Source organism: Chaetodon auriga, chromosome 20, assembly GCF_051107435.1.
Source record: "Chaetodon auriga isolate fChaAug3 chromosome 20, fChaAug3.hap1, whole genome shotgun sequence".
NCBI classification, from domain to species: domain Eukaryota; kingdom Metazoa; phylum Chordata; class Actinopteri; order Chaetodontiformes; family Chaetodontidae; genus Chaetodon; species Chaetodon auriga.
In genome coordinates this window covers 8,260,264-8,283,808 of record NC_135093.1, presented here as the reverse complement: position 1 = coordinate 8,283,808, position 23,545 = coordinate 8,260,264, and the positions used below count along the sequence as shown (strand labels likewise).

General features: G+C 40.7%; 6 protein-coding genes across 6 annotated transcripts; 1 reads left to right on the top strand and 5 right to left on the bottom strand.

Moving 5' to 3' along the window:
- Positions 1-343: 343 nt before the first annotated feature.
- On the bottom strand, positions 344-1,891 carry dusp29 (dual specificity phosphatase 29). Its single transcript, XM_076760589.1, has 4 exons — positions 1,825-1,891; positions 1,482-1,701; positions 1,184-1,407; positions 344-558 (listed from the first exon to the last, which is right to left on the bottom strand). Exons 2-4 carry the CDS (start codon positions 1,661-1,663, stop codon positions 344-346), a joined length of 621 nt encoding a protein of 206 aa, XP_076616704.1. The 5' UTR covers positions 1,664-1,701; positions 1,825-1,891.
- Positions 1,892-4,098: 2,207 nt separating this feature from the next.
- Positions 4,099-5,498, bottom strand: LOC143339391 (dual specificity phosphatase 29-like). The gene is made up of 3 exons (XM_076760588.1): positions 5,371-5,498; positions 4,933-5,150; positions 4,099-4,301 (listed from the first exon to the last, which is right to left on the bottom strand). Exons 1-3 carry the CDS (start codon positions 5,496-5,498, stop codon positions 4,099-4,101), a joined length of 549 nt encoding a protein of 182 aa, XP_076616703.1.
- Positions 5,499-6,409: 911 nt separating this feature from the next.
- LOC143339389 (dual specificity phosphatase 29-like) lies at positions 6,410-8,811 on the bottom strand. Its single transcript, XM_076760586.1, has 3 exons — positions 8,656-8,811; positions 7,523-7,743; positions 6,410-6,745 (listed from the first exon to the last, which is right to left on the bottom strand). The coding sequence occupies exons 1-3, from the start codon at positions 8,808-8,810 to the stop codon at positions 6,519-6,521; spliced, it is 603 nt and encodes a 200-aa protein (XP_076616701.1). The 5' UTR covers position 8,811; the 3' UTR covers positions 6,410-6,518.
- Positions 8,812-12,602: 3,791 nt separating this feature from the next.
- On the bottom strand, positions 12,603-14,236 carry LOC143339390 (dual specificity protein phosphatase 13A-like). The gene is made up of 3 exons (XM_076760587.1): positions 13,995-14,236; positions 13,590-13,807; positions 12,603-13,040 (listed from the first exon to the last, which is right to left on the bottom strand). Exons 1-3 carry the CDS (start codon positions 14,120-14,122, stop codon positions 12,829-12,831), a joined length of 558 nt encoding a protein of 185 aa, XP_076616702.1. The 5' UTR covers positions 14,123-14,236; the 3' UTR covers positions 12,603-12,828.
- On the top strand, positions 12,931-22,735 carry LOC143339393 (sphingomyelin synthase-related protein 1-like). The gene is given in 8 exon segments (XM_076760590.1): positions 12,931-12,978; positions 13,208-13,243; positions 13,245-13,315; positions 18,486-19,061; positions 19,598-19,693; positions 19,780-19,897; positions 19,999-20,149; positions 20,962-22,735. Coding segments are annotated over 8 exon segments (1,386 nt in total). The 5' UTR covers positions 12,931-12,945; the 3' UTR covers positions 21,267-22,735.
- LOC143339388 (dual specificity protein phosphatase 13A-like) lies at positions 16,190-17,098 on the bottom strand. Its single transcript, XM_076760585.1, is given in 3 exon segments — positions 16,190-16,383; positions 16,528-16,745; positions 16,851-17,098. Coding segments are annotated over 3 exon segments (660 nt in total).
- Positions 22,736-23,545: the final 810 nt, after the last annotated feature.

The window sequence follows — 23,545 nt, the reverse complement described above, 5'->3', positions numbered from 1 at the left end:
CAAAGACAATATATTTAGTGTTTGACCTTCAGCTTCATTGATTTTGTAATTACCCAAATTGGCCTTAAGACATAAACTGGACTTGAATGTTGAGACTTGCAGTGATCAACCTGGTATTCCACCATGACTTGGACTTGGATTTGAGAGTTGCTGTGATCGCCCTCAGACTTGACTAGAACTTAAACATGGACTTGTCGTGAATGACCGAAACTTTTTATTTGCTCCTGATGACTTGACGCTCGACTTTACAAAGACTGCTCACATCACTTGAAAGCCAGCTTGAGTTTGCCTCCGTCGACCTGAGGCTTGACTCGTGGCTTAACTTGCCCTACGAGTCCTTCAGTCAGCTCTGCTCTCTCGACTCTTCCCTTTTCTCCAGGAGGTGCATGTCCAGCTCTCTCAGCTGCTTCAGGAAGCCCCAGTTGGGGATGATCCGCCTGCGTTTTTTCACGTGCTCGATGGCGTCGACCACCGTCATGTTCTCGCAGATCATAAGGTAGGCGAGGAAGAGTGTGGCAGACCGACTCCTTCCCATCACACAGTGCACCAGCAGTTTATCTGGAGAACCACACAATCATGGAAAAGCTTCATAACACACTTTCACCCAAACCACAAAAAAATATTTTTCACTTTCCTAGAAGTGGTATCTAACCATGCGGAAAGTTTTGGCTCAGCGACATCCATGACTGAGATCTCTGCCACCAAATTTAATTTGCGGTCCTCAAAGAATAGAAACATTTCCCGAAAACATTGTCTCAGATAATCCACAGACCTCACAGTCCCTATAAAAACCGTCCACAGCAAAGGCTGCAGATAATCCAGAGAAACCAGGACATTGTTTTGGAAAACTACACATTAATGTCGAGTTTCTTTGAGCTTCAGAAATCAAAATTCCTTTCATGCCAGCATTGAAGGATGACGGGTGATGTTTGAGGGCGAATATCTCAAAAATCGGGCTCCTACAACCAAACCTTTTTTGACACCAGCTCAATATGATGAATTAAATTTCAACCGTGGTCCTCAAAGCATTGACAAGTCTGCATTTCAATGCTTCTGAAGATCACAAATGATCATAAAAGCATGCTCGGGTGGTGGATGTTTACACGCAAATGTCTCAAAGTCACTAAAACCCTTTCCTTTAAGCGATATGTTGAAATGACCCTTTAACTACGTGTCGTCTTACTCTGAGGATTGCTCAGCGTTTCTTCAATAAACCGGGCAGCAGAGAAGAAATACTGGCTGAGGTCAAAGGTTGCCACATCTTCTGCCACCACGCCATAGTAGACAATGTCCATGTCGCTGTAGTAACCAGCTCCGGTGTCTACGTTGTTCCACGTCCCCTCTGCTGCGTTCAAGATGTGCGTAATCCCCAACCTCTTCAGATTATACTTGTCCTTTGCAGTCTGCCTGCAAGAAGCCAGTGTGAATATTATTTTAATCCTCTGTCGTTTTATTCAGTTTGGTAATACTTTTTTACTTACTCGTCCCCGATGTAGACATTAGTCCAGACCTCGTTGACATGAGTGTAAGCCACACTCCCACGGTTGAGGATTTTCTCCAGCTCATAGCCCCCAGGTGTGACATATTCATCCACTGGACTGGATTCCTCTGCTGCCTTTGTAACATTTATCTTGGTGCCAGTCTTTGACTTGTGAGAAGCCATTTTCTCACTGTGGCTTCCTTTCACACATGATTTATTAGCTTAAGGGGGAAAAGAAATACCACACTCGCTTTTTTTTCTCCCTTCCACTTTTCTCCCTCTGCAATCATGCGAAAGTGCAGTTTTGGTTTTTGTTTTTCACATGCATCTCCAGTACCACTCACCGAGAGTTTGAGGTCCTCCGTCTTCCTGCTTGAAAATTTTGTTTTCATCATTCTGGCAGCTTGTTGTGAAGCAGTCCTTAAAGGCAGAACACGGTGAGGTTTAATTCTGGCAGGCTCAAGTCAGGGCACAGATTGTATAACCGCTCTGTGACGGGCATCAAATGCGGAGGATATTTTTAGGGCTGTGATGTGGCGGGCCCCTGACCTTAGCTGCCGCGTTCCCTGCCTGTGGGGAAAACTTCCACCCAGCCAGTCCCTGCCATCCACTTCTAAACACACAACTTTAATCTCCACTGCTGGCAGGAAGCCGTGCTTATCCAAACTTTGCACTTGCCAAAGGATACCCATATTCACTGGAGTGAACAGGACACTCGGAGCTTTTGCTCAGCCGTATGAGCGAATCCTTGAAATTGTGTCAGTCTCTCTTAGCCTTTCTGCATATCTTCAGACGCTGGGAGAAACCGTGTAAGCGCTGCCTCACAACACCCGTTAAGGATGTTCTGCATTTTCTGGAGCCTCTCTGGGGCCAAAAGAGAACTGAAATGTGTCAGACTGTTAGACAGATGAGGTTTTTCACAGGATGGCACATGTCTTTGATTTCCCGTTATATGATATGCATGGTCCATTCAGTGATCTAAATGCAAGCCCCCAAAGTGAGAGTGTGATGATGACTGTGTTGCAGAATGGCTGGATGAAGCTGCTAACATGTCAGACAGAGTTTTCACACCATCAGACTCCTTTATTTTTCCCTCATATCTTCATACTCTGCCATCATTCATTCTGACAGTGAAATCATTAAACCTGTGATATCCAATTCCTTTTATTTTGACAGCATCTCCCTCTCTCTTTCTCCCAGTGTGCTCTGGAGAGCATCTCTTATTAAGATGGCTTCAGCGTTTCATCTCTTTTCAAAGTCTGACCTGAATCTGTATACACACACTCAGAACCATGCTGGCATATTTTTATCATCTTGTATCAAGCCTCTTTAGACATCACAGTTTTAACTGTACGGCGGTGGATTGCAGCAGTTAAGACACAGTATTTTGAGAAATGTGAATATATAAGTGGAGCATTGTTTATTTATAGGAATACGCTGTCTCCGTGTTGTTCGAGTACAGCAGGGGTTTTGGCAGTTGTGCTACATTTGTTTTAATGGCCCCTGTGATACGTATTGATTGCGCTGTGTATTTGACACAAGCTTAAAGGGCCAGATCAGCGTTTCTGTGTGTCTCAGCTCCTTAACGACAAATCATGCATACTTCACATTATTGCTGTTTTCAAATGCGTGCTAAATGCTTCAGATGTGTTTTCTGACACTGCAGACAGACTCTGGTTTCAGATCATTTCTGGATAAAACCAGTTCATGGCAGAGCTGCTCTGACTTTTCCTCCAGTGTCAAGTAATTCAAGATTAATTCAAGTCAAGTCACAAGTCTTTCAAGACAAATCTGAACCAAGTCAGTGGTCTGTTGCAGAAAGTCTTAAGTCTCAAGTCTTTCAAGACTCCTCCAAGGCAAGTCACGAGTAATTCAAGACAAGTCAAAGTCAATACACAAGTCATTCTAGACAAGTTGAAGTCAAGTCCCAAGTCGTCATAAACAGATTACAAATCAAGATGAAAATCGTTCACATCTCTGAAGGCAGACATTTAAAGTGACAAACATTTGAACATTTTCCTCCTTTGAGCTGTCATGTTTTAACATAGCTGAGATGAATTCCTTTCAAGCACAGCCACAATATTTCAATGCAAATATTCAAGCTGTGTGACTATGCGAGGCCTGTTGTTTCAGCAGAAAGTCTCAAGTTAATCAGGTCTTACAGCAAAAATGAAAGTCAAATCTCAAGTCCTCGGTTTTGTTTGTCCAGTGTTTGAAGTCCGCTCTCTTTTACAGACTCTTGAAATTTGCTTGATTTTAAAATCCACTAAGAGAACATCAAGTCTGCATTTCTTTTTCTCAATTATATCATTGTCATGACGTAATGCAGTGCAGAACCTTCAATTGAATCTGCACTTAAATCCATTATAATGGCATTAAAATGCGGTTGTGTAATGTGATGGGTTACACAACTCAAGTCAGTTTGAAACATGTGCTTCCTGATTTTCATACTGTCTGGAAGGTAGAAAAATACACTGAAAAAAACCTAAAACAAAGCAGCCATGTTTCCAAAATGTTCAGTAATGTAAAGAATATGTGAATTATATTAAACAGATCAAAACTAGTCCTTTAAGATCCTGGTTGGAGGGAATTCTCCCTCTGTGCTCTACTCCTTGATGTTATTTTTTTTTCCTCTGCAGGGCCAAGAAAGAGTCCAAGTGACAGAGCTGATTCAGAAATCCAACATTTGGAAGAATGTTTCTGCACCTGCGAACAGCCTCCACAGCCTCCACGAGGGTAAGTCTCTCTTTGATCATGAGGAAGGCCAGAACCAGAGTCGCTGAGCGGCTGATTCCTCGTGCACAGTGGACGAGCACCTTACCTACACGGACAGGAGGCAGAATCACTCAAAGAATCAGCTGTGACTGCACAAGACATGCAAGCTGCAGCTTATATAGCTAAATAACAATCAGACTGTGACTGATTTCAAAGACAGATGTTCTCCTGTACGGGTGGAACAAGAAAGCAAAATTTAATAAACTCAATATAACAAAGTTGGGATGAAAACTCACTGATAAGACGACAAATTGTTCTTATAGATTCTGGTGCAAGATGCAAAAATAGATTGTTTTCGATGAAAAAACAAATGCAATTAAAATACAATTAAGTTAAAGAAATTTGAAACTAAAGGCTGAATTCATGAATATAAAGAGCAAATGTCTGAACTGTGGAGTCTCCAAAGGCTTCAGCTGGCAACAAACCCCAATTTAAACACACTTCTTTTTTAAGGCAGCAGCTGAATTTACACAGTTTAATGGATGATATTCATTTCCTCCTTCTGTCATTGAATATATGCAAACTAAACAATGAAATGTGCATTTTTGGGTCATCATTTTTCAGCTTTAATGACTCATGTTTTTATACCACAGTATACTCTGTGATGCTGTGCAGTATTATTAAACCTCGGGCCCAATGTGTGTCTTCTGTTTCCTCTGGCTCAAACGGGTTCGTACCTTTCTGACTCAGAGCGCCATGAATGAAATCAGCCGTCTTGGCGAAGAACGGGCTCAAGTCGAAATCCTTACAGTCTGGTGCCTCGACTCCATGATACTGTATGTCGGTGTCTTTGTAGAACTGTGGCCCGGTGTCAATGTGCTGGGGGCCATCCGCGGCATTCACCACATGTGTTATTCCCAGATTCCCTAGCAGGGGTTTACGCTGAGCTGTAGCCCTGTAAACGACACAAGAGATGACACGAGGAGTGTAGTGGGTTTTTCTTGCCTGTGGCCAGCTCTGTAAGCATATGTGTGCAAATGCAACACTTGTGACTCAAATGTACAGATTTTATATTTATCCAATCAGTTGGCCAAATAGAGGACTTGTTTGCAGCAACAGTTACTCAATCGGATCAGCATATTGCAGCGGGGCCCTGAAGTGAGAATGCCACTTACGCGTCTCCGATGTAGAGGTTGGGCCAGACCTCGTTGACAGCTCCAGTGGGGCGTCTGTTCTTCAGCAGAAGGCTGAGCAGATCGCAGGTGGGCGGTGTTTGATACTCTGGCTCCTCCTCTGGGCTCATGTCTGCGTCTTTCACTCTGGTGTTGTTGTATAATTATCACAAATTATATTCAGCTCGGCACCTAGTTAGCAGTTAGATCATTTCCCCAAACGCTTGATGTTCCTGGATGGAAAACTTGAGAAGTTATTGCTGCTCCCCTGCTAGTCTCTCCTGCTGGAAAGGAACTAAAGTCAACTCTAACCTTATTGGTACAGTTTGCTCTGTTTTCCATCTGAGCAGAGAATCAGTGTTGTTTAGAGGCTGAGCCCCCCTGGAATGAGACAGCTGAAGATGCCAGAGTCTGGGTGGACTATTTATTCCTCAGACGAGTGTGACAGAAGCCAGGCAGCTTGTGTGGTGACAACTTCAACTCAGCTACTCCAGAACCACAGCAGTGTTTACAGTTGTAATAGTGGAAGCGGTTCAAAACATGGTGAGGAATTATTGTCAGGTTGCCACATTAGTCCATCCAAAGCACTCCACTAATTAATTTGTACCTAATGTGGAGACCTTAAAAGATAATGCTGGTGTTACTTTACCTTTTCATTTTTAACTAGAAATCGTCTGAGGAGACAAAAACAACAATGAATTTATTTCACTACCATGAATTAACTGCATGACATTATCATACAAAAAACTATGAAAAACACATGATGGCAACAAAGCCAATGAATGCAAGTCCCAAAATGTTGAACTATTCCTTTAAGGATTTGTCATTCACAGACTAAAACACTAAGGAAACATTTAGTAGTTGCTCTTTCTTTATACCTGTTGTGTTTATTGTAAAGACGTTATATGGCTTGGACAGTTCTCTTTTTAGGATAAACTTATTGTTGGTTTTGACCTTCAAATAACATTTATTCATTACAATATAAATCCTTTAATGTGGCATGAGTCACTTTAAGTTCTTAACAAAAAATGGAATTTAATCACACAAAGAAAAGACAATCAGTCATATCTTTGTTGTAATGTCTACTTCAAACTCAGTTACTGACAGGAAGCAGCAATATAATCCAAATTCACAGGCTGATGGATTTTATCTCAAGTCCGCCTGCTGACACTGTAGCTCTGCGACGATCCCTGGTAGTGCAGCTCCTTGTCCAGCTGTCGCAGCTGCTCCAGGAAACCATCATTAGGGCAGATGTTCCTGTTGGCGCTGACAGCTTTGATCGCGTCCACCAGCGTCATGTTCTCGTGGATCATCAGGTAGGCCAGAACCAAGGTGGACGAGCGGCTGAGACCCATCGCACAGTGGACAAACACCTTACCTGCCAAAGAGGGGGAAACAACATCTCACTTCCTGCAGATCAGACCAGAGCTCCGCCATCCTCTACCAGCTCCTTTTCTATATTTACAACCACCCAATGACTGGATTATTGTGGTGAACTTTATTCTGATGTCTAATTTGTTACTCTTCTGTGGATTAAAAACCATGCACATCACAGAGAGGAGTACTTCTAACTCCTGACTAAAAGTTTTCAACAATGTTGCAACAAATGTTTCTACACACGGTAATCCCTGGTTCCTTATCGGGCCTGAGGATTAGGGGGCATAGGAGCGCGTAATTGAACTGTCTTGGCGTCTGTGTATTTCTGCCGGGGATTACTGTAGGCCCCGCCACACACTGGAGCCCCCGATCAGCCAGCATGTGAATGAGGAGGCCTCATCTTATTACTGTCATGTCAGATACCAGCTTCACTTTGCATAACAGGCCAGGCAGGCACAGGCCACAAACATAATTGTGTAATTTCCATGTCCAATAAAAGTGTTGCTTACAAATTACCAGGGCAATCCATTTAAAACCAATTTTCCTGGCCAGGGTCTGAGCTTATGAGAAGATTACCGTGGGGGAAAGATATTAGCTTGATATTATGTTTAGTGTTTGATTTGCATTTTAATGACTAATACAACTAGGGGGGCTGCTCTAATGGGAATTGACTGACAAATGTTTCTGTTTCTTTGCCTTGCAGAAAAAAAAAACGTCTTCCCTGAGTTAATGTGCAAGAGTGATGAGAAATACCTTGAGTACAGTGAGAGCTGCTCACCTGTGGGCGAGCTCAAAGCGTTCTTGATAAAATTGGCGGCTGAATAAAAGAAGGGACTCAGGTTAAAGGATGGCATGTCAAAAGCTTCCACTCCATGATAAGTGATGTTGGTGTCTCGGTAGAAGCTGGGCCCCGTGTTCACGTTGAACTTCCCATCAGCAGCGTTAAGTACATGGGTGATGTGGTGAGCCTGGAGTGTCCTCTTGTCTTTGGCTGCATACCTAAAAGGGAAAAAGCATAATTATCTGTCCAGTGCAGATTAGTCCGTCCTATGAGCACAGTCCATGATGGCAAACAATACGTATGACCACTGCACAATAAGGAATGCTTCGAAATTAATTAGTGGTTGTCATATTTATCATTAATAAAACATTTACTAATGCCTTATAGATAATTAATAAGCTGTATATTGCATTGATTAGAAGAGCTTTTATGTTGTTGTTAAGTTGTGGATTCACATTTAAGTTATGAAACCTTTTGGTTTGGATTGATTTTTAATAATTAATTGGAGCAACTTTCCTTCACCAAAATAATACACATACAAGTGTTGTCAGTTGCTGCTCACTTGCTGTTTAATTTTTTTAATGTTACTTTTAACAGCACAAATTAAATTTATTTCAGCTCCATCGTATTTGGGATGACAGATATCTAAACCTTGGCAGTTTATACATTATGCTGACTGTTGTCTTCTGTTTGGGTGCACCAACTCTGCACCTCCCAGATATATTTTGTGTTTAGCACATTAGCTCGTTAACATGCTCACATGCTAATGCTACATCCATGGCTAATTTGTGTGAAATTAGCATTTTAATGTGCTAGTGTTCAGCATAATTATAGCCTAACGTTTATGTTAATGTTAGCATATATATAGTTAGCATGGTGCCATGCTAATGTTTAGCAAATAGCCTAATGTTTACGTTAATATGTTGGCATACACAGGTTTAGCCCAGTTCAATGCTAATGTTTAACATATTTATTAAACAACAGCTGAAAAATTGAGGGCTGCATTAGAAAGTTGACTTCCTTCATTTACACGAGGGTTCAAAACCTTCATTGGTTACAATCTGTATATTCTTCATTAGTATGTCTTGTAGTAAAACAAGTTAGAAAGATTTTTACTATTCTGGTCTCACATGTCTCCAATATAGATCCTTGGCTGAACTTCATCCAGATGGCTGCTGGTTCCTTTCTTTGTCCACATCAGCCTGTGGAGCTCTGAAGCCGGGGGGGTCTCATACCTGCCGTCTGCCCCCTCAGGGCTCGCCAAGCAGCTGAGGCCTCTGGGCATGTCTGGATGCTCCACTTCTGCTTTTACAACCTGTCACATAGAAGTACCACATAATATTCTACCAGAGTTTAACTGGGAGTTTATGCAGCGGGCTTGTTGAACCAACAGAACTTGTCATTGCTATGAAGGTTTGAGCACAACAAGTGCTGAGAAGTCATTAGAAGGGTCGGAAATGTTTTTTCTTCACCGTGCTCATCCACAATTGAAGACAGGAAATGCGGATACAGATTTAGACACATTCTGATGTTCCTGTGAATGCTAGATAATCATTTACTAGGACATCAGGTATAGAGGCCTATAGCCTTTAAATCTAGACAATACATATGGTAATAAATACACTCCACACCAGCAAAGGACCACAAGAACACATAATTAAGATGACAACATTGTAAGATGACCTCATGATGCTCTCATTATTTTATCTACAGTTCAGTAGCACTTGGTGGGTTTATTTATCTCCAGAGATAAAGAAAATTGGTATTCAAGGCCTGTAAACATCAGCTTTTCATTTCCTGCAGGCAAGTCTAACCTGTGCATTTACAATTTATACACTGGGCTGTGGAGAGACTTACACTATGGTTATTGTATACATTAGCATCCATTTAGGCAGCTGTGTGATTCTGCTCCAGGCTGAGGACGTACGAACGATGTGCATGCATTGTTATAGTAAAGAAACCGATGGCGGCTCAGCTTCATATTTGCATTTTGCTGGTGTGTGGAGACATAATGTGGCGCTCGGGGTTCGGAGACTTATTGTCGTGTCCACAGGGATGAGTCATTGAGACCAAATCTGTTTCAGTGACCTTTTGTTAAGCTGCCGTGGCATATGGAGGTGCACTCAAACATCATGATGGCTTTATCCATCTCTGCATGTGCATGGTTGCATGTGTGTCACTCAGAGCATATGCATGCAAGAGAAGCTGCATCTCACCAGGCATATGCTCCATGCATATGAGTCTGTGAGTCATAAAGACAGAATAAAGTGTGTCTTTGCACAAGTACAACATGTGCCCAGAGTACCTGGAGGCTCTTCTTTCTCTTCATTGATCTATAAGTACAACCCTTCCCTCCCTCCCACCAACAGGGCAGAGAACTGATTTCCCTGGTGCACATGTTGAGCTGCAGCGCTGCTTTCATAGCCTCCCCCCTTAGGCTAACCTGTCCTTCCTGCTCTACTTCTGTGTAATTAAAGATGCTATGTATGGGAAAGTGCCCACGGTTAACATGGAGGGCAAATAAAAATGGCTTTTTACCTCCTCTGGGCCTCTTCTCGGTGGTTTTATGAATTACACTTCTCTCTTTAGCCTTTTGGATGTGGTTCGTCTGGATTTGTTAGCAAATTAATAAAAGGACAAAGAGCAGTAATGCATCAGGCAATGCAGTATCATCACAGTGCATACTCATTTATATAAGTGCTTTAGAAATATGTTTACCTTGCAAACAAAGGTATACAGTACAATAAATACACACACTGTAGTTTATAGACACTGTACACACTAATAAATATTTTCCAACATGGACCTGCAATAAAATCGTAAGAACACGTTGTTAGTAGACACTTGCCTTGGCTGGAAACGTTGCTTTTCAAGGTCTCTCTGTACAAGAGCTACATGTAGGTCGACAGCACAACTGTCTTCGTTCTCCTTGGTAATCTACCCTGCAACCTTTTTTGCTATTTTAACATCTGAATCTCAGCCCAAAATAATTCTGGCATCATCTTCTGCATTCCTTAAAGGTTACCCGAGCTACCAGCACAGGAGGGAGGATAGGACACGGCTTTTTCAATAGCAAGAGAATTAGATCAGTGCTGCTGCACTTGAGCTTAAATCTGACACAGTCTTTGCTGAGATTCTTCTCTACAGCGAGGTGTGTTTAAATCAACACCTGGACATGTGGTCAAGTCAGGAGTTTTTGATCTCCGTTTACATGTGGATCATTTGAAAATGAAAACACATAAGCTGATTTAAGATAAACCTTCAACAAAGCAAAAAAAAACCAAAAAAAAAACCACTTGCAATATGGACATATCTTGGCTAAAGCATTAAAGAAATATGTCAAAATAATTACACAGAGAAGAACATATGTACAAACAATGCAAACATGTCTTTTCATCATTTTTTGTAAAACTTCTTAATTTACTGTATCATTTCTCTCAGATCCAAATAAACTACCTAAAGATTGTATTGAAACTGAATGTCTAATAGAACTCCTGCCATATGATTCAGTGTAGTTTTTCCACATACTGCTGTTTTCTGTCATAATATTTGGAGGTTTTATTCACAATGAACTGATTCAAATGTGTGTTTGTGTACGTGTGTGTGTGATATAGTGAGTTTGGGAGATAATGATTTAAAGCAGGTGGGAATCATTGCTGTCAAACTATATTTCAGATGAATCTGTGTACCTTTTTGTGTTTGACATTCATAATGTTTCTCAAATGACAATCAAAGGCCTGAAAATCTTTGATGTGCAGTACAGGGTTGATCAGCTCAATCCAGCTTGATGAATACACCAAAGGAGTTTCACACTGTCAACACTGATTGGTGCAGAGACAGACGTCGTAGATTGATTCCCATTTTGAGTTGAAAGTTGACATGAAGAAACGTGTTCTGTCTTTTCTGAGTCTTGGAGTTTACAAAAATGATGCTTTGTAAAACATTTTCCATAAGACATTTGGTCCAGTCTGCTGTAAAACAAAGTGAGGCGTTGAAGAAAAGAAAACGTTTTACATGAATGAGAGGTAACGACTTGACATAAAAAGCACTAAAATCTTCTTACTGTTAGTGTTCGTTATTCAGTTTTCACTTCACATAGATTAAGTTTTAATCTGTTCTGTAACCAACCCATTTCTTTGTTAAGACATTCTTAACATTACTGCCTCCAAAAATGTAAAAAAGCCTTTAAAGTCTATGGTAGCAATGCAATGCGCTGTTAGACCCCGAGACCTAAAATGTAAAGCTTGGCCTGAGGGTGGCGCCAGAGGAAAGGTCATGTTCTTACTATGTTATTATTACCACACCTCAAACCCCTCTTGACAAGCTTAGCCATGGACGTATTCTAAAATTATAAAATGTATTATAAGCTCATTTCCTGTATCCATGGGCTCAGCTGCTCTTCATTTTCAGATTTGGTGCAACTTTCTTCCAGTTTGATGTGCTGTATCAGCTTCAACTGTACTTTGGCTCAGTTGTGCAGTGACATGAATGCTAACAAGTGTTAGCATGTTAGCATGCCTTTTTCCATGCTTGTTAACAACTAGTGTACTGGATGTTAACATGCTGTTAGAATACAACATTAGCAATAGGATGTCAGTATGCTAGCAACATGTTAATTTGCTAATATTTAGAATGTGATGTTTTGTATGCTAGCATGTTAACGTGAGTGTAGCCTAACATCTGTTAGCCTGTTAACATGCCAACAACCATCATGCTTCCATGCATGATAACAGTTAGCTTACTGGATGCTAACAGTCTGTTAGAATCTAAACTTTTACAAAAGCATGTTGCTATGCTAACAACATGCTAATTTGCTGATGTTTATGCATGTATATATTAGCGTGATAACATGGATGTTGCCTACTTGGCATGCTAATGTGCTAATTTTTAACATGTTGGTGTAACATGCTAATATTTAGCACAACATGAGTCACAGTACACAACATCACAGTATTAAAAATGAAAAGTTATTAATATTTAGCGTGTTAAATTAATGTTGTCATATTAATGATATTTGGTAACATGTTAACATTCTAATAAAAAAAACTTATTAGATTAAATAAGTGCATTATGCGTTCAGCTCTCCCATTCTTCTTTTTTTCTTAATATGATAGCATGATTAATTAGTGTGAATCTCAAAGTATATCTGAGTTTGACGAAAATTAAATCATTAGTTGAAACAAATTTTATGACAGTCCATTAGCTGTAGAGATATTTCACTCCAGAGCAGCAGACAGACCGGCATCGCCACCATCCCTAGATACCACGCTGCTGTGTGGCTAAGAAGTGTAAACTTCTCGTGATTACAGGATCTGACATGTTTTCTTTTTTCTTGTCAGCTGCAAATCCAGATCCAGCAGCAAAGCCAGGAAGTTCCTGTTGGGGTAGATGGCTCTCTTCTGGATCAATTTCTTCAAAGCATGTTTGAGCGGAAGGTGACAGTAGATCATGAGGTATGCTAACACCAAAGTCGATGACCGGCTCATTCCCATGATGCAGTGCACCAGAACTTTCCCTGAAAAACAGACAAGACGAAGGCGAAGGGGATGTGACGGAAGGATTAGCGAGAGGCCTCAGTCTTATTAATATCATACATGGCTGCCCGTCTCACGCTGTGGCCCTTCTTTTTCCTGCCGTGAGCTAAAAATAGTTCCCACAATTCATTGCCTTTGTTCATTTAAGGTCCCTTTGCAGACTGGGTCCGACTGTCTCTTTAATCCCAACTCGTCCTCTGCTTGATAGCTTCTCTGAAAAGAGCCATGGTCACATTATAGACTTAAATTCTGCAAGGTAAGACCCTTATTATTACTGCCGGCTGAAAATACACTTACATACCTTTGCAAGTTGGGTTACATTGTGGTGACATTGAAAGGACAGCATGATGGGAGAATTTGAGTAGGTGGGTTTATTAAGGATGAAAGGAGTGACATAAAAGATGTGCAGGAACTTAGAAAACTACCATATTTTTGCAGCAAATTACTCTATCGTTAGAGCTACTGTTTAATATAATTAGAACTCTGAAATATGATAATTCAGGTGAAAATGAAGCCTTGAGGACTCTTACCATCAGGTGACTTTAGAGCTTTATGAATGAAATCAGCTGCAGGCTGGAAGTAAACATCCAGATCAAAGTATGTTGAGTCATCTGCTGGAATGCCACAATACACAAAGCTGTTGCCATAAAAGCTTTGGTTCCCTATGCTGCCTCGCTTGGAGTGTGCAGCATTTAATACATGAGTTATACCTAATTTCTGCAAGGCAGCCTTGTTTTGGGCTACTGCCCTAGCAAGACAAAGAAACAGAAAGAGGTTCAAGACATATGTGAACGCTAAGCATCACAGCACAAACCAGAATAACGCAATCATTTGGAAAAGATGACTGTTTAACATTACAAGTAACAATTTTCACATTTCCATTCAAGACGAACTCATTAAGTCGGGTTTGATTAAAAATAAAACTGTATACTTACACATTCCCTATGTATATTTTTGGCCAGACCTCATCAACTTCATTGAGATGTAGTTTACACGAGTCCAAAACCTTCTGCAGATCCTTCACAGTCAGATATTCTTTTCTCTTGTCTTTCAGGGTTGACATTTTAAGTCCAAATCCCTTGTCTTGGATCGATTACTGGTCCAAATGTTTGTTATATCAAAGCAGTTCCCGTCAGCTCCGGCTCAGGATGATCTGTACGAGCAGGTGTTTATCTGCTGTCACTGGACAGTTACCCAATTTAGTGCTTAACCTAGCGTGTAGTCTTACTCGTGCAGAGGGCAGAACAACAAACAGTGCTGCCCGGGCTCTGCTTTTCACACCGCTGTGGGACTCTAATTTAATAAGCCTCAAACAGAGATGAATCATTCCATAAAGCAGCAATAATTGGATGTAATTAAGGACAGAATGTTTAAGTGCATTGCTTACGATGACAGAAAGTCCGATGTGATGCAGCATTCATGGAACAGAAATACTCTAACAGCTTCATGCAGCTACTTTACCGCTCTGACATGAATATCTTGTGAAAGCAAATTGGCTGAAGAGGAGAAAAAAAGTGAAGCTTTGCCATTGGCTGCACATGACAATAAACAGCCCTCGCACTGCTGCAAGTGTCTCTTTTAACCTTCCTATTATGTTGCAGGTCAATTTCCTCCATTTCAGCTTTTTAAATGGAAGAAAAACATAATTAACCTCTCTTTTAAGTCATCAAATGTGATGACTTCTCTTCATTCAGGGTCGTGTGTGTGCGTAAAGCATAGATGCAGTGGTGTGCTGTGAAAAGTCAGTCCTGATGTTGTACACAAAATCCGTCAATAAAGGTCTGCGGGTCATTCTGACCTGGAGACAGTTATCGATTGATTATTTAAAGTGCTGCTTCTGCTTATTGATCAACGTATGGTAGTGTATGTGGTGGGAATAAATCCCACCTGATATGTATGTAATACTTTGAATATACGATCCGTACCTGCTGGTTAATGTGGGATTCTGGTGCGATCCAGATGCTAAGTGTAGTTATGTATGCTCATGTGTGGGAAGAGGTTCGGTTGATAATGTGTGGATACTTTGTGTTTGAGAAGCTGTTTCCGAAGCATTTTAAGCACTTTTCTGAGAGAGGCACTCAACAATGAGCTCTAGAATATTTACCAGGGAAGAGGAATGATCCTTTACCCAGAAGAACTCCGGTCATGGAGGGGAAGATGTCTCTGGGTTAGGGTTGAGGAGTTAAACACTTCACATTAGCAAGTGTGCACAGCATAATTTAAGACCACTGGTTGCTTTTATTTCATGGTTTTAAAGAATCTGATGGAGAAATACTGAGGTCATGAGTACCATTACTTACTTCATTTCATTCTTCCTTAAAAATCAAACATTTTAAGTTTAGTTTAAACAAATGTTTATTAATATATTCATATCCAGTGCATAAACAGATAGGGAATACTTCATAACATAACTGTAATCTTGTATAATGATGCTAGATTACAAACAAATCCTTACAACCTGTTATAAAGCATTTATTAACTAGTGTTGACGTGCACATCTGTCATTCACAGGTGAGCTTAAAACTGTTAGCATGCCAGTTATGGGTGCTTCATATGTTTTCAGTTACATTAATAATCACATTAAAATGTCCTGAACTTTGCTTGCAGCGACATTATTCTCTGTTATAAACCATCTACTGACTGTTCATATGCTGTTTTTAAACGCTACATTCAAGAGATTAAAATGAAGTGCTACCAACATGACATAATACAGACAAAAAAGGGCAATATGTAACAAATTAAATTATAAAAACTGAATGTTAAGTATGATATTTTAGTGAAAGTGTGCAGCAGGGTTGCAAATATTTTTCGACATAATGGAAAGGTTAAATAAGTCATTTTGTCTCATGTTCAGTCTTAGAATCGATTCTGCCTGAGGGTGCGTTGATTACACTCATCTCCTATGAATATAAGGGTCAATATCCTGTGAGCAGGCAGCATGATTCACATCAAACACAGCATCAGAGTTAATGAAAATACAGTTAATTCAATAGCATTGTTGAAACAAACTGATTAGAGTCAAAGTACACCATGTCCTTCCACTGGCAGGTGCTGAATCCTTCATTTATCTTGAGGAAACAGGTGTTTGAGGCTCTGTAAATTAGAAAATCTATGAGGTGCAGAGGATTACTCAGGATGTCATGCGCAGTTTCATATCCAAAGCACGAAGCTGTTTGAGGAATCCTCTGTTTGGGAAAATCCACCTGTGCTCTTTGACCTTATTGATGGCCTCTAGGAGGGTGTAATGGTGGTGGATCATTAGGTAGGCCAGGACGAGGGAGGCAGACCTGCTCACTCCAACAGCACAGTGGACAAACACCCGAGCTGGTAAGAAGAAAAAGATTACAATGAGCATAAAACATGAGCTGATGCTGGGATTTTATTGTGGATAAGATGAGGGGCGTGCAGGAGGCCTGCATAGCCTGAGATAAAACTGAGTGACAATAAAGCAACACGATGGGTATTTACCACATGCTGTGTCAAGTGCACTCTGAATGTACGCAGCAGTTGGAAAGAAATAGCGAGAGAGGTCAAAGGATGGTGAATCATCGGCAGGTACTCCATAATAATCCACAGTGGAGCCATAGAAGTCACGACTTCCCTGACAGTGCATCCGCCCATGAGCTACATTCACAACATGAGTGATTCCCATTTTCCATAGACTGTAGCGATCATTGGCTACTGACCTGTGGACAAAGGACAAAGGGATTAAAAGAAAAAAAAAGCATTTTAGAAAGAAACAATTTGGGGTTATTTTTATTTCATAAGCTGTCAAGAGAAATGCCACTCACATGTCGCCAATGAATAGGTTAGGCCAAACTTCATCCACATGATTACCAAACCTTTTTCCTCCGTACAAAACCTTCACCAAGTCTTTAACAGAAGGAGTGACAGGGGAAGCTGCATTACTGTCCTGGTTCATAGTTGACTGCATGCACATTTATAGTTGTCTGCATAGCAAAAGAGTACTCTGAAATTTGTATTATTTTCTTCTCCCAGCATTTGTTTTCAAACTCTGTTGAGCATTTACTACAACCATGTTGGTACTGACAAGGACAGGTGTCCCTGTTCTAAAATTAAATCACTGACCCATATACTGAATGTCAGCCTCGCACCTCCAAATCTTTATGAAGTACATTTTATGTCCAACTACGATTTCTAATTCTGTGGCTTTTAACTGCTCAAAGAATGACTTGCTTTTCTTTTTAACAGCCACAATGCTACAGAATTAAACACGCTGCAGTATCCACTTTTCACCTGTTGGTGTCCCTATTGGCCAGGTGGAGCCGAACCCCGTGTAGCGGGTCTTTTCACGTGCGCAGCTATTGTAGACATTACCGCTTTCCGTTGTCAACAAATGCTAACCAGCGCGAAGCCAAAGCGAAATGATTTCCAGCAAGCCCGTGTTATTGCAGCAAACGCTATTATGATTTCTCCAGATTCTTGTGAGATGCCTTTTAGTTAGCTAGCTGCGTAAACGAGTTTCTACATCGTCCTCTGTTACATCTCAGTCCGCGTGAGTGAGGGTAAGGCGCACGCATTGATCAAAGCTTGCTTGCTAGCTAGCTAACGTTAGCTCGAACTGAATTAGCCTGCTGGGGCAGGGTTGTTGTGATAGACGAAAGGATGCTTTCGCTTGTTATCATGTCGACCTCAGACATGCTTGTGATTATGAACACTGTCAAGTGCCAGGCTGGCTGGTTATCTGACCATATAGTGAAAGGCGTTAGTGATATTAGCTCGTGGCCCCACCTTACTGATAGCTGGTGATGGGGATTATTGCAGGTAGCTGCTTTTAATGGACAAAGTTACTGACCGTCTGTAAAGCACAAAAGCTACAATGCCAAAATATGTCAGCCCTGAACAGATAGATGCTAACATTGTTTGGATGTCTTTCCAATCCTGGAAACAGATTTTAAAAAGCTTTTTTTTGGCACAGACACTGAAGTTGAGCTGAAACGAGGATTATTCCTTTCAGTGTGTAGGATGGTGTCAACTACAAATAAGATTAGGGATAATAACCAGCATGTTTTTATCCATCTCTATTTCCAAGTCAGTGTCTGGTCTGGTGAATTTGTCTGATCCTTCACCTAAATTCTTAGGGTGTGGTTTCCATTGTGCAAACTTATCTAAGCAAACTCCAGCCTGTGTCTTGCCTCACATGGTTGCTTAAGATGTGATTGCTCAGCCTCTCTGTGTAGCTCAGGGATCATCTTAAACTTGCTTTTCATTCATAATTTGGACACAAAGTGAAGTCATTTTCTGTTTATATCTTATTATAGTATTGCTGATTCAGTGGAAATAAAGAGTGCCTACTTCTCCTTATGATTCCTTTGTTTGCTGGTGAGGAAGTCAGACAGGAACAGATAGTAAGAGAGAGCCCAGTCATTAGAGTCACACTTCAACTTAAATGTGCTTTTCTTCAGACTTCAGAGTGAGAAGGAAATGACACAACTGAGTGTCCGTCGCTGGACGCCCAAACACGTCGCCAAGTGGCTGAAGGAAGAGGGCTTCTGTGACTATGTGGACCTGCTGTGCAACAAGCACCGACTGGACGGCACCAGCCTGCTCGCCCTCAGCGAGTATGACCTCCGCTCGCCACCTCTGGAGCTCAAGGTGCTGGGGGACATCAAACGGCTGATGGTGTCCATCCGCAAGCTCCAGAAACAGAACATAGACGTGCTGGAGGAGCTGGGTCTGCCCTTTGACGGTCACTCTCCGACAGGCTCCGGGGGCAGTTTGGACTGGCTGTGTAATGGGGACTCAGGAAGGGACTGCGATAGCACTGATACAGCACCAGTGGGAGAGGAGTATCACCAGTACACTAATGGGAAGTACAAGCAGCAGACGAGGCGCCTGGATCCAGAGTACTGGAAAACAGTGCTTAGCTCCATCTACGTGGTGTTTGTGTTTGGGTTCACGTCCTTTGTCATGGTCATAGTGCACGAGAGGGTGCCTGACATGCGCACGTACCCTCCACTGCCAGATATTTTCCTCGACAGGTGGGTGTGTGACAGCTAAGACACTCTTTTTTTCTGACCTGGGGCATTGGATAGCCCTCAAAAAAACAACAAAAACAGTCAGCTGTGAAATTCCAAAGAGACAGCGCAACAGAAATATACATTTTCAGAACATCACACCAGATGGTGGACATTATAATTGCCCTACTTCCTTGTAGCATGTTTCTATTATTGTCCTCACATATTCCTGATGGGCTAGCTTTGGTTCAAAGAGATCTTTGAGTGTTTTTTAAAGTGACCTACTTTGTAGTGTGACCCGTTGTTTATGACTAGCCTTTAGCCTTTCATGGAATGTCGCAGTTTATTGGGAAACATCATTTCGAGGAAGTGCCAGTTCAGGGTTTTAGTGAACCTGCGTGTTTTTGTTCATACATGACAGAAATTATTAATAATAAGAATAATAATAATAAAAATAACTATTAAAAGATTACCACAAATAGTTGTCAGTTAACTTTTTGTGGAACAGCTAATTGACATCTTAGCGCTAACCTCTTCTTTTTTCTTTTTTGTTCAAACAGTGTGCCTAGAATACCATGGGCCTTTGCTATGGCTGAAGCATGTGGAGTGATCCTCTGCAATATCTGGTTGCTGGTTCTGCTGCTCCATAAGCACAGGTAGAGCCATCCACATCAGTGCAGTATTGTTACTGCGTGGACTGTGCTGTAGGATACACGGGTTAACTGTTTCTCACCACTTGCAGGTCCATCCTTTTGCGGCGCATGTGCAGCCTCATGGGGACGGTGTTCATGCTGCGCTGCATCACCATGTTTGTCACTTCCCTGTCTGTGCCAGGACAGCACCTGCAATGCTCAGGAAAGGTGACGCATGATGCATTTCTTCTATAGCAATTCTGAAACACTACACCTCTGCCTGTTTTTGAAAGATCACAGTACTGACGGTTTCACTTCTCATGTTCTAGATCTATGGTGACATGTGGGCCAAACTGCAGCGAGCTGTGGCCATCTGGAGCGGTTTTGGGATGACCCTGACAGGAGTTCATACCTGTGGTGACTACATGTTCAGCGGCCACACTGTGGTCCTTACCATGCTCAACTTCTTTGTCACAGAGTGTGAGTAGTGTCTCAGTCTGAGGTCATTTTTGCTTTACATTCAGTGGGGACCAGGACCAGCTTCATAGCTTTATACTTCAAAAACTTTTCATGTTAAAGGTCCAGTGTGAAGGATTGAGTGGCATCTAGTGCGAGATATGTAGAGCTCATTCTAAAGTAATGAAACACAATGATTCTTATTTTCAGGTGATTATACAGTAATGAAAAAATAACTGTGAAGATTATATTACATTTCTATCAATAAATCCCTTGAAATCTTTCACACTGGACTTTTAAGATTAAGGTGAAATGACAATGAAATCACTGATAATAACTGATGATATGATATTAAAAGTTTAATAATTTCACCTAAGATTTAGTTAAACGGCAGTTTGTTAAAAAAAAAAAAAAAAATCACAGAAACATGAGACAGCTCTGACTTTGCTTTCTGTTGAGACTTACACACAGTTCCCTTTAGAATATAAAATTGTTTGCCAGATTCCACCCACATTCATTCATGAAAAGGATGTGATATTATGAGCGGTTATTTGTGACATCAGAGAAAAAATCAGAGCATGCAGAGGAAGAAACTCTGTAACCATATTTGGCAACATTGTCCCTTTGTTGCCACCCAGTGTCCTTCAGTGGTATTACAACTGAAATGAAAACTATCCTTCCTCAGTCCCACCTGCACAGAAGACGTCTGTCACCTCAGGATGTGACAGATTTCTGGATGGTGCACTGAAACTCCAAACAACAACAACAACAACAACAACAACAATAAGCTAGTCTGCTGAATCTGTCCTCAACTGTTTTTTCTTTGTATTTAACAGACACCCCACGAAGCTGGAACTTCATTCACACGTTGTCCTGGGTCCTGAATCTCTTCGGCATCTTCTTCATCCTGGCTGCACACGAACACTACTCCATCGACGTGTTCATCGCATTCTACATCACCACCAGACTCTTCCTGTACTACCACACACTGGCCAACACCCGGGCCTACCAGCAGAGTCGACGAGCTCGCATCTGGTTCCCCATGTTCTCCTTCTTTGAGTGCAACGTCAACGGGCCCGTCCCCAACGAGTACTGCTGGCCCTTCTCTAGACCTGCGATGATGAGGAGGCTGATTGGATAATGAGCAGCATCAGACACTTCTTAGCTTGTGCTGTTTCTGTGTCTGCTTTGTCAAGTTGCCAACTGAAGTGGTGTGTGTTACCTTCATCAACAAAGACAACCGATGTGATCCTGTTAGCACCAGGGCCTGATGGGATACACAGAGCCATACGTTCTTATATTCTGAGAGTCATCCTCAAACCTGCGTTCCCTGTCACCATTTTAAGGCGGATAATACAAAAACCAGGAAACCCTACATTCATTCATTCATTTGAAAAAGTGAACATGGTGGAGATACTGTGTCTTAGTGTTGGTTGCTTATTTTTTAAGTGATATCATTTTATGTAGCATGAACTGCATTTGTCAGTACCTCACATTGTAAAAACATACCTGTCTGTTCGAGTATTTGGTTAGCACATGCTAGAAGGAAGCCACATCAAAAACTCAGGCAGCAGCGTACCCAATCCTTTACAGCAGTTTGCTATTTTCTGTGCAATTACAAATTCATTTCAAGGTTTGGATTCTTGACTGAAATGTTTGTCTTACCTCCCACTGTGTAATTTATCCAAACGTAACACTATGGACCACTGTTAAAGCAATATGTAAAGATCTACGTTTCATACAGTATTGAGAAACACATCTTTGCCATCGTGTTAAAAGTCTTCTTCATTCCTTGAGATTATGCTTACATTATAACAGTGTTACTAAATGTTGAGTAATTCATGGCTCACTGACACCAACAGTAAAGTACAACAGATCTTTGTTGATAGTGTTCACTTATTTCTGCCTTTTTCTTACCAGACCCACAAAAGATACAGTAAAGTAAACATCATCATCAGCCAAAAAACATGGAGTCAAAGATCTTTTTCCACCTGTCTTAAGTATAATTCCATTTGCCAATTACCTTGAGTGTTACAAAAGATTTCTCTTTTAAAAATGTCCCAAGTCTTTCATGTTTACTGTTGGATAGTTGTATAGTGCTTTTTTAAAAATCATCATAGCGTGTAAATGACCAGACTTGTGTAGGATTTGAGCGTTCCCTGACAATAATCTTTAACATTAATCTGTAGTAATAGTTCTTAAAAAGGACTCTTAAATTTGTATGTATTTGTTTATATTAATTTATTTAATTTTGTAAATGTCAATAGGTATTTTTATATTTCATATACTGTGTTATAGCAACATGCACATGGAAAAATATGTTTACAGTTGCTCTTAACTATGTATTTGTTTGAAACACAATGTGCTTTTTAAGTGTAACGTTGATTTCAGATTGGCCTCTTCTTGAGTGAAACCTGCCACATGTCATTGATTTGATCATTGCAGCGTGTTAGAAACATGATTAGTCTCAGTGGAGCTGACAGACTGCAACACATCCTTTCATTTAGGAATGATGCTGTTGTGTTCATGCGCTCCTGCGCTCCTGCAAAGCCACATTACTCGTTTCATGTCTGGTTCAGTCGTTTCTATCATTAAAGAGCTGAAATCAAAGACCAGATTGTTTGGTTTTTATATATAATGTGTTAGTATTGAAGTATCTTTAGTTTCTGTAAGGTTCCTACGCTAACAGTACATGCCAACTATTTGTTATACAGTATGTTTTCATTTTTTTTTTTTTTTTTTTGGGGGGGGGGGATTTTATACGGAATTTATTCTCTTAATATAATTGTAAACTTTATTTGTTTACGACTTCATACAAGAAATGCAGTTTTAAGTGTCATATAGAATGAACATGAAAACGGATATAAAATTAATGTAAAATAAAGTGAGTAAAACTCACTTGATAATTATAGTAAAAATAAGATTATTTATGTTTGTTTTATAGTTAACAAAGAGAGATTGACTAAGATTTAGGTTCCTATGTAATACTTTCATTTAGGTCCGCAGGATATAAGATAGCTACATAAGAACTGACACCATGGCTGATGTTGGGCACATTTGACAGTAACCAATTGATGATAAAATCAAAAATATGAAAAATCCTAAAACTGTTAAGTACTGTAAAATTGTTGTTTAATGAAAACGCTAATTATATGGTCGGCTTTAATGCTGAATAGTTTTCTATTTCCCTGGCATTATCACTTTTTGTTTGTTCATGGTGACAAGTAAAAGGTGGCATTAGCTAAGTAAATCGTAAGCTACATTGGCGTATTGGTTACCATGGTGACTTAGAGGGCTTTCACGTGCCGGTGTGCTGGCAGTACACATTTGGCATGACAAGCATTTACTTTCGTTGATAACAAGAATTATATATGCAGCTACCAAACCTTTGAGCAAACACTCGATGAAATGACCGAGAAT

What these genes read in the sequence shown, in the direction of transcription:
- LOC143339391 (XM_076760588.1), bottom strand. Translation starts at nt 5,498, where the DNA reads ATGAGCCCAGAGGAGGAGCCAGAGTATCAAACACCGCCCACCTGCGAT. An exon ending in AACCTCTACATCGGAGACGC is followed by an intron (nt 5,151 to 5,370) that starts GTAAGTGGCATT and finishes TGTCGTTTACAG; the next exon opens with GGCTACAGCTCAGCGTAAAC. An exon ending in TGGCGCTCTGAGTCAGAAAG is followed by an intron (nt 4,302 to 4,932) that starts GTACGAACCCGT and finishes CTGTCCGTGTAG; the next exon opens with GTAAGGTGCTCGTCCACTGT.
- dusp29 (XM_076760589.1), bottom strand. Translation starts at nt 1,663, where the DNA reads ATGGCTTCTCACAAGTCAAAGACTGGCACCAAGATAAATGTTACAAAG. An exon ending in AATGTCTACATCGGGGACGA is followed by an intron (nt 1,408 to 1,481) that starts GTAAGTAAAAAA and finishes GGCTTCTTGCAG; the next exon opens with GCAGACTGCAAAGGACAAGT. An exon ending in AACGCTGAGCAATCCTCAGA is followed by an intron (nt 559 to 1,183) that starts GTAAGACGACAC and finishes GTGGTTCTCCAG; the next exon opens with ATAAACTGCTGGTGCACTGT.
- LOC143339390 (XM_076760587.1), bottom strand. Translation starts at nt 14,122, where the DNA reads ATGTCAACCCTGAAAGACAAGAGAAAAGAATATCTGACTGTGAAGGAT. An exon ending in AAAATATACATAGGGAATGT is followed by an intron (nt 13,808 to 13,994) that starts GTAAGTATACAG and finishes TTGTCTTGCTAG; the next exon opens with GGCAGTAGCCCAAAACAAGG. An exon ending in AGCTCTAAAGTCACCTGATG is followed by an intron (nt 13,041 to 13,589) that starts GTAAGAGTCCTC and finishes TCTGTTTTTCAG; the next exon opens with GGAAAGTTCTGGTGCACTGC.
- LOC143339389 (XM_076760586.1), bottom strand. Translation starts at nt 8,810, where the DNA reads ATGCCCAGAGGCCTCAGCTGCTTGGCGAGCCCTGAGGGGGCAGACGGC. An exon ending in AGGATCTATATTGGAGACAT is followed by an intron (nt 7,744 to 8,655) that starts GTGAGACCAGAA and finishes TTTCCCTTTTAG; the next exon opens with GTATGCAGCCAAAGACAAGA. An exon ending in CGCTTTGAGCTCGCCCACAG is followed by an intron (nt 6,746 to 7,522) that starts GTGAGCAGCTCT and finishes CCTCTTTGGCAG; the next exon opens with GTAAGGTGTTTGTCCACTGT.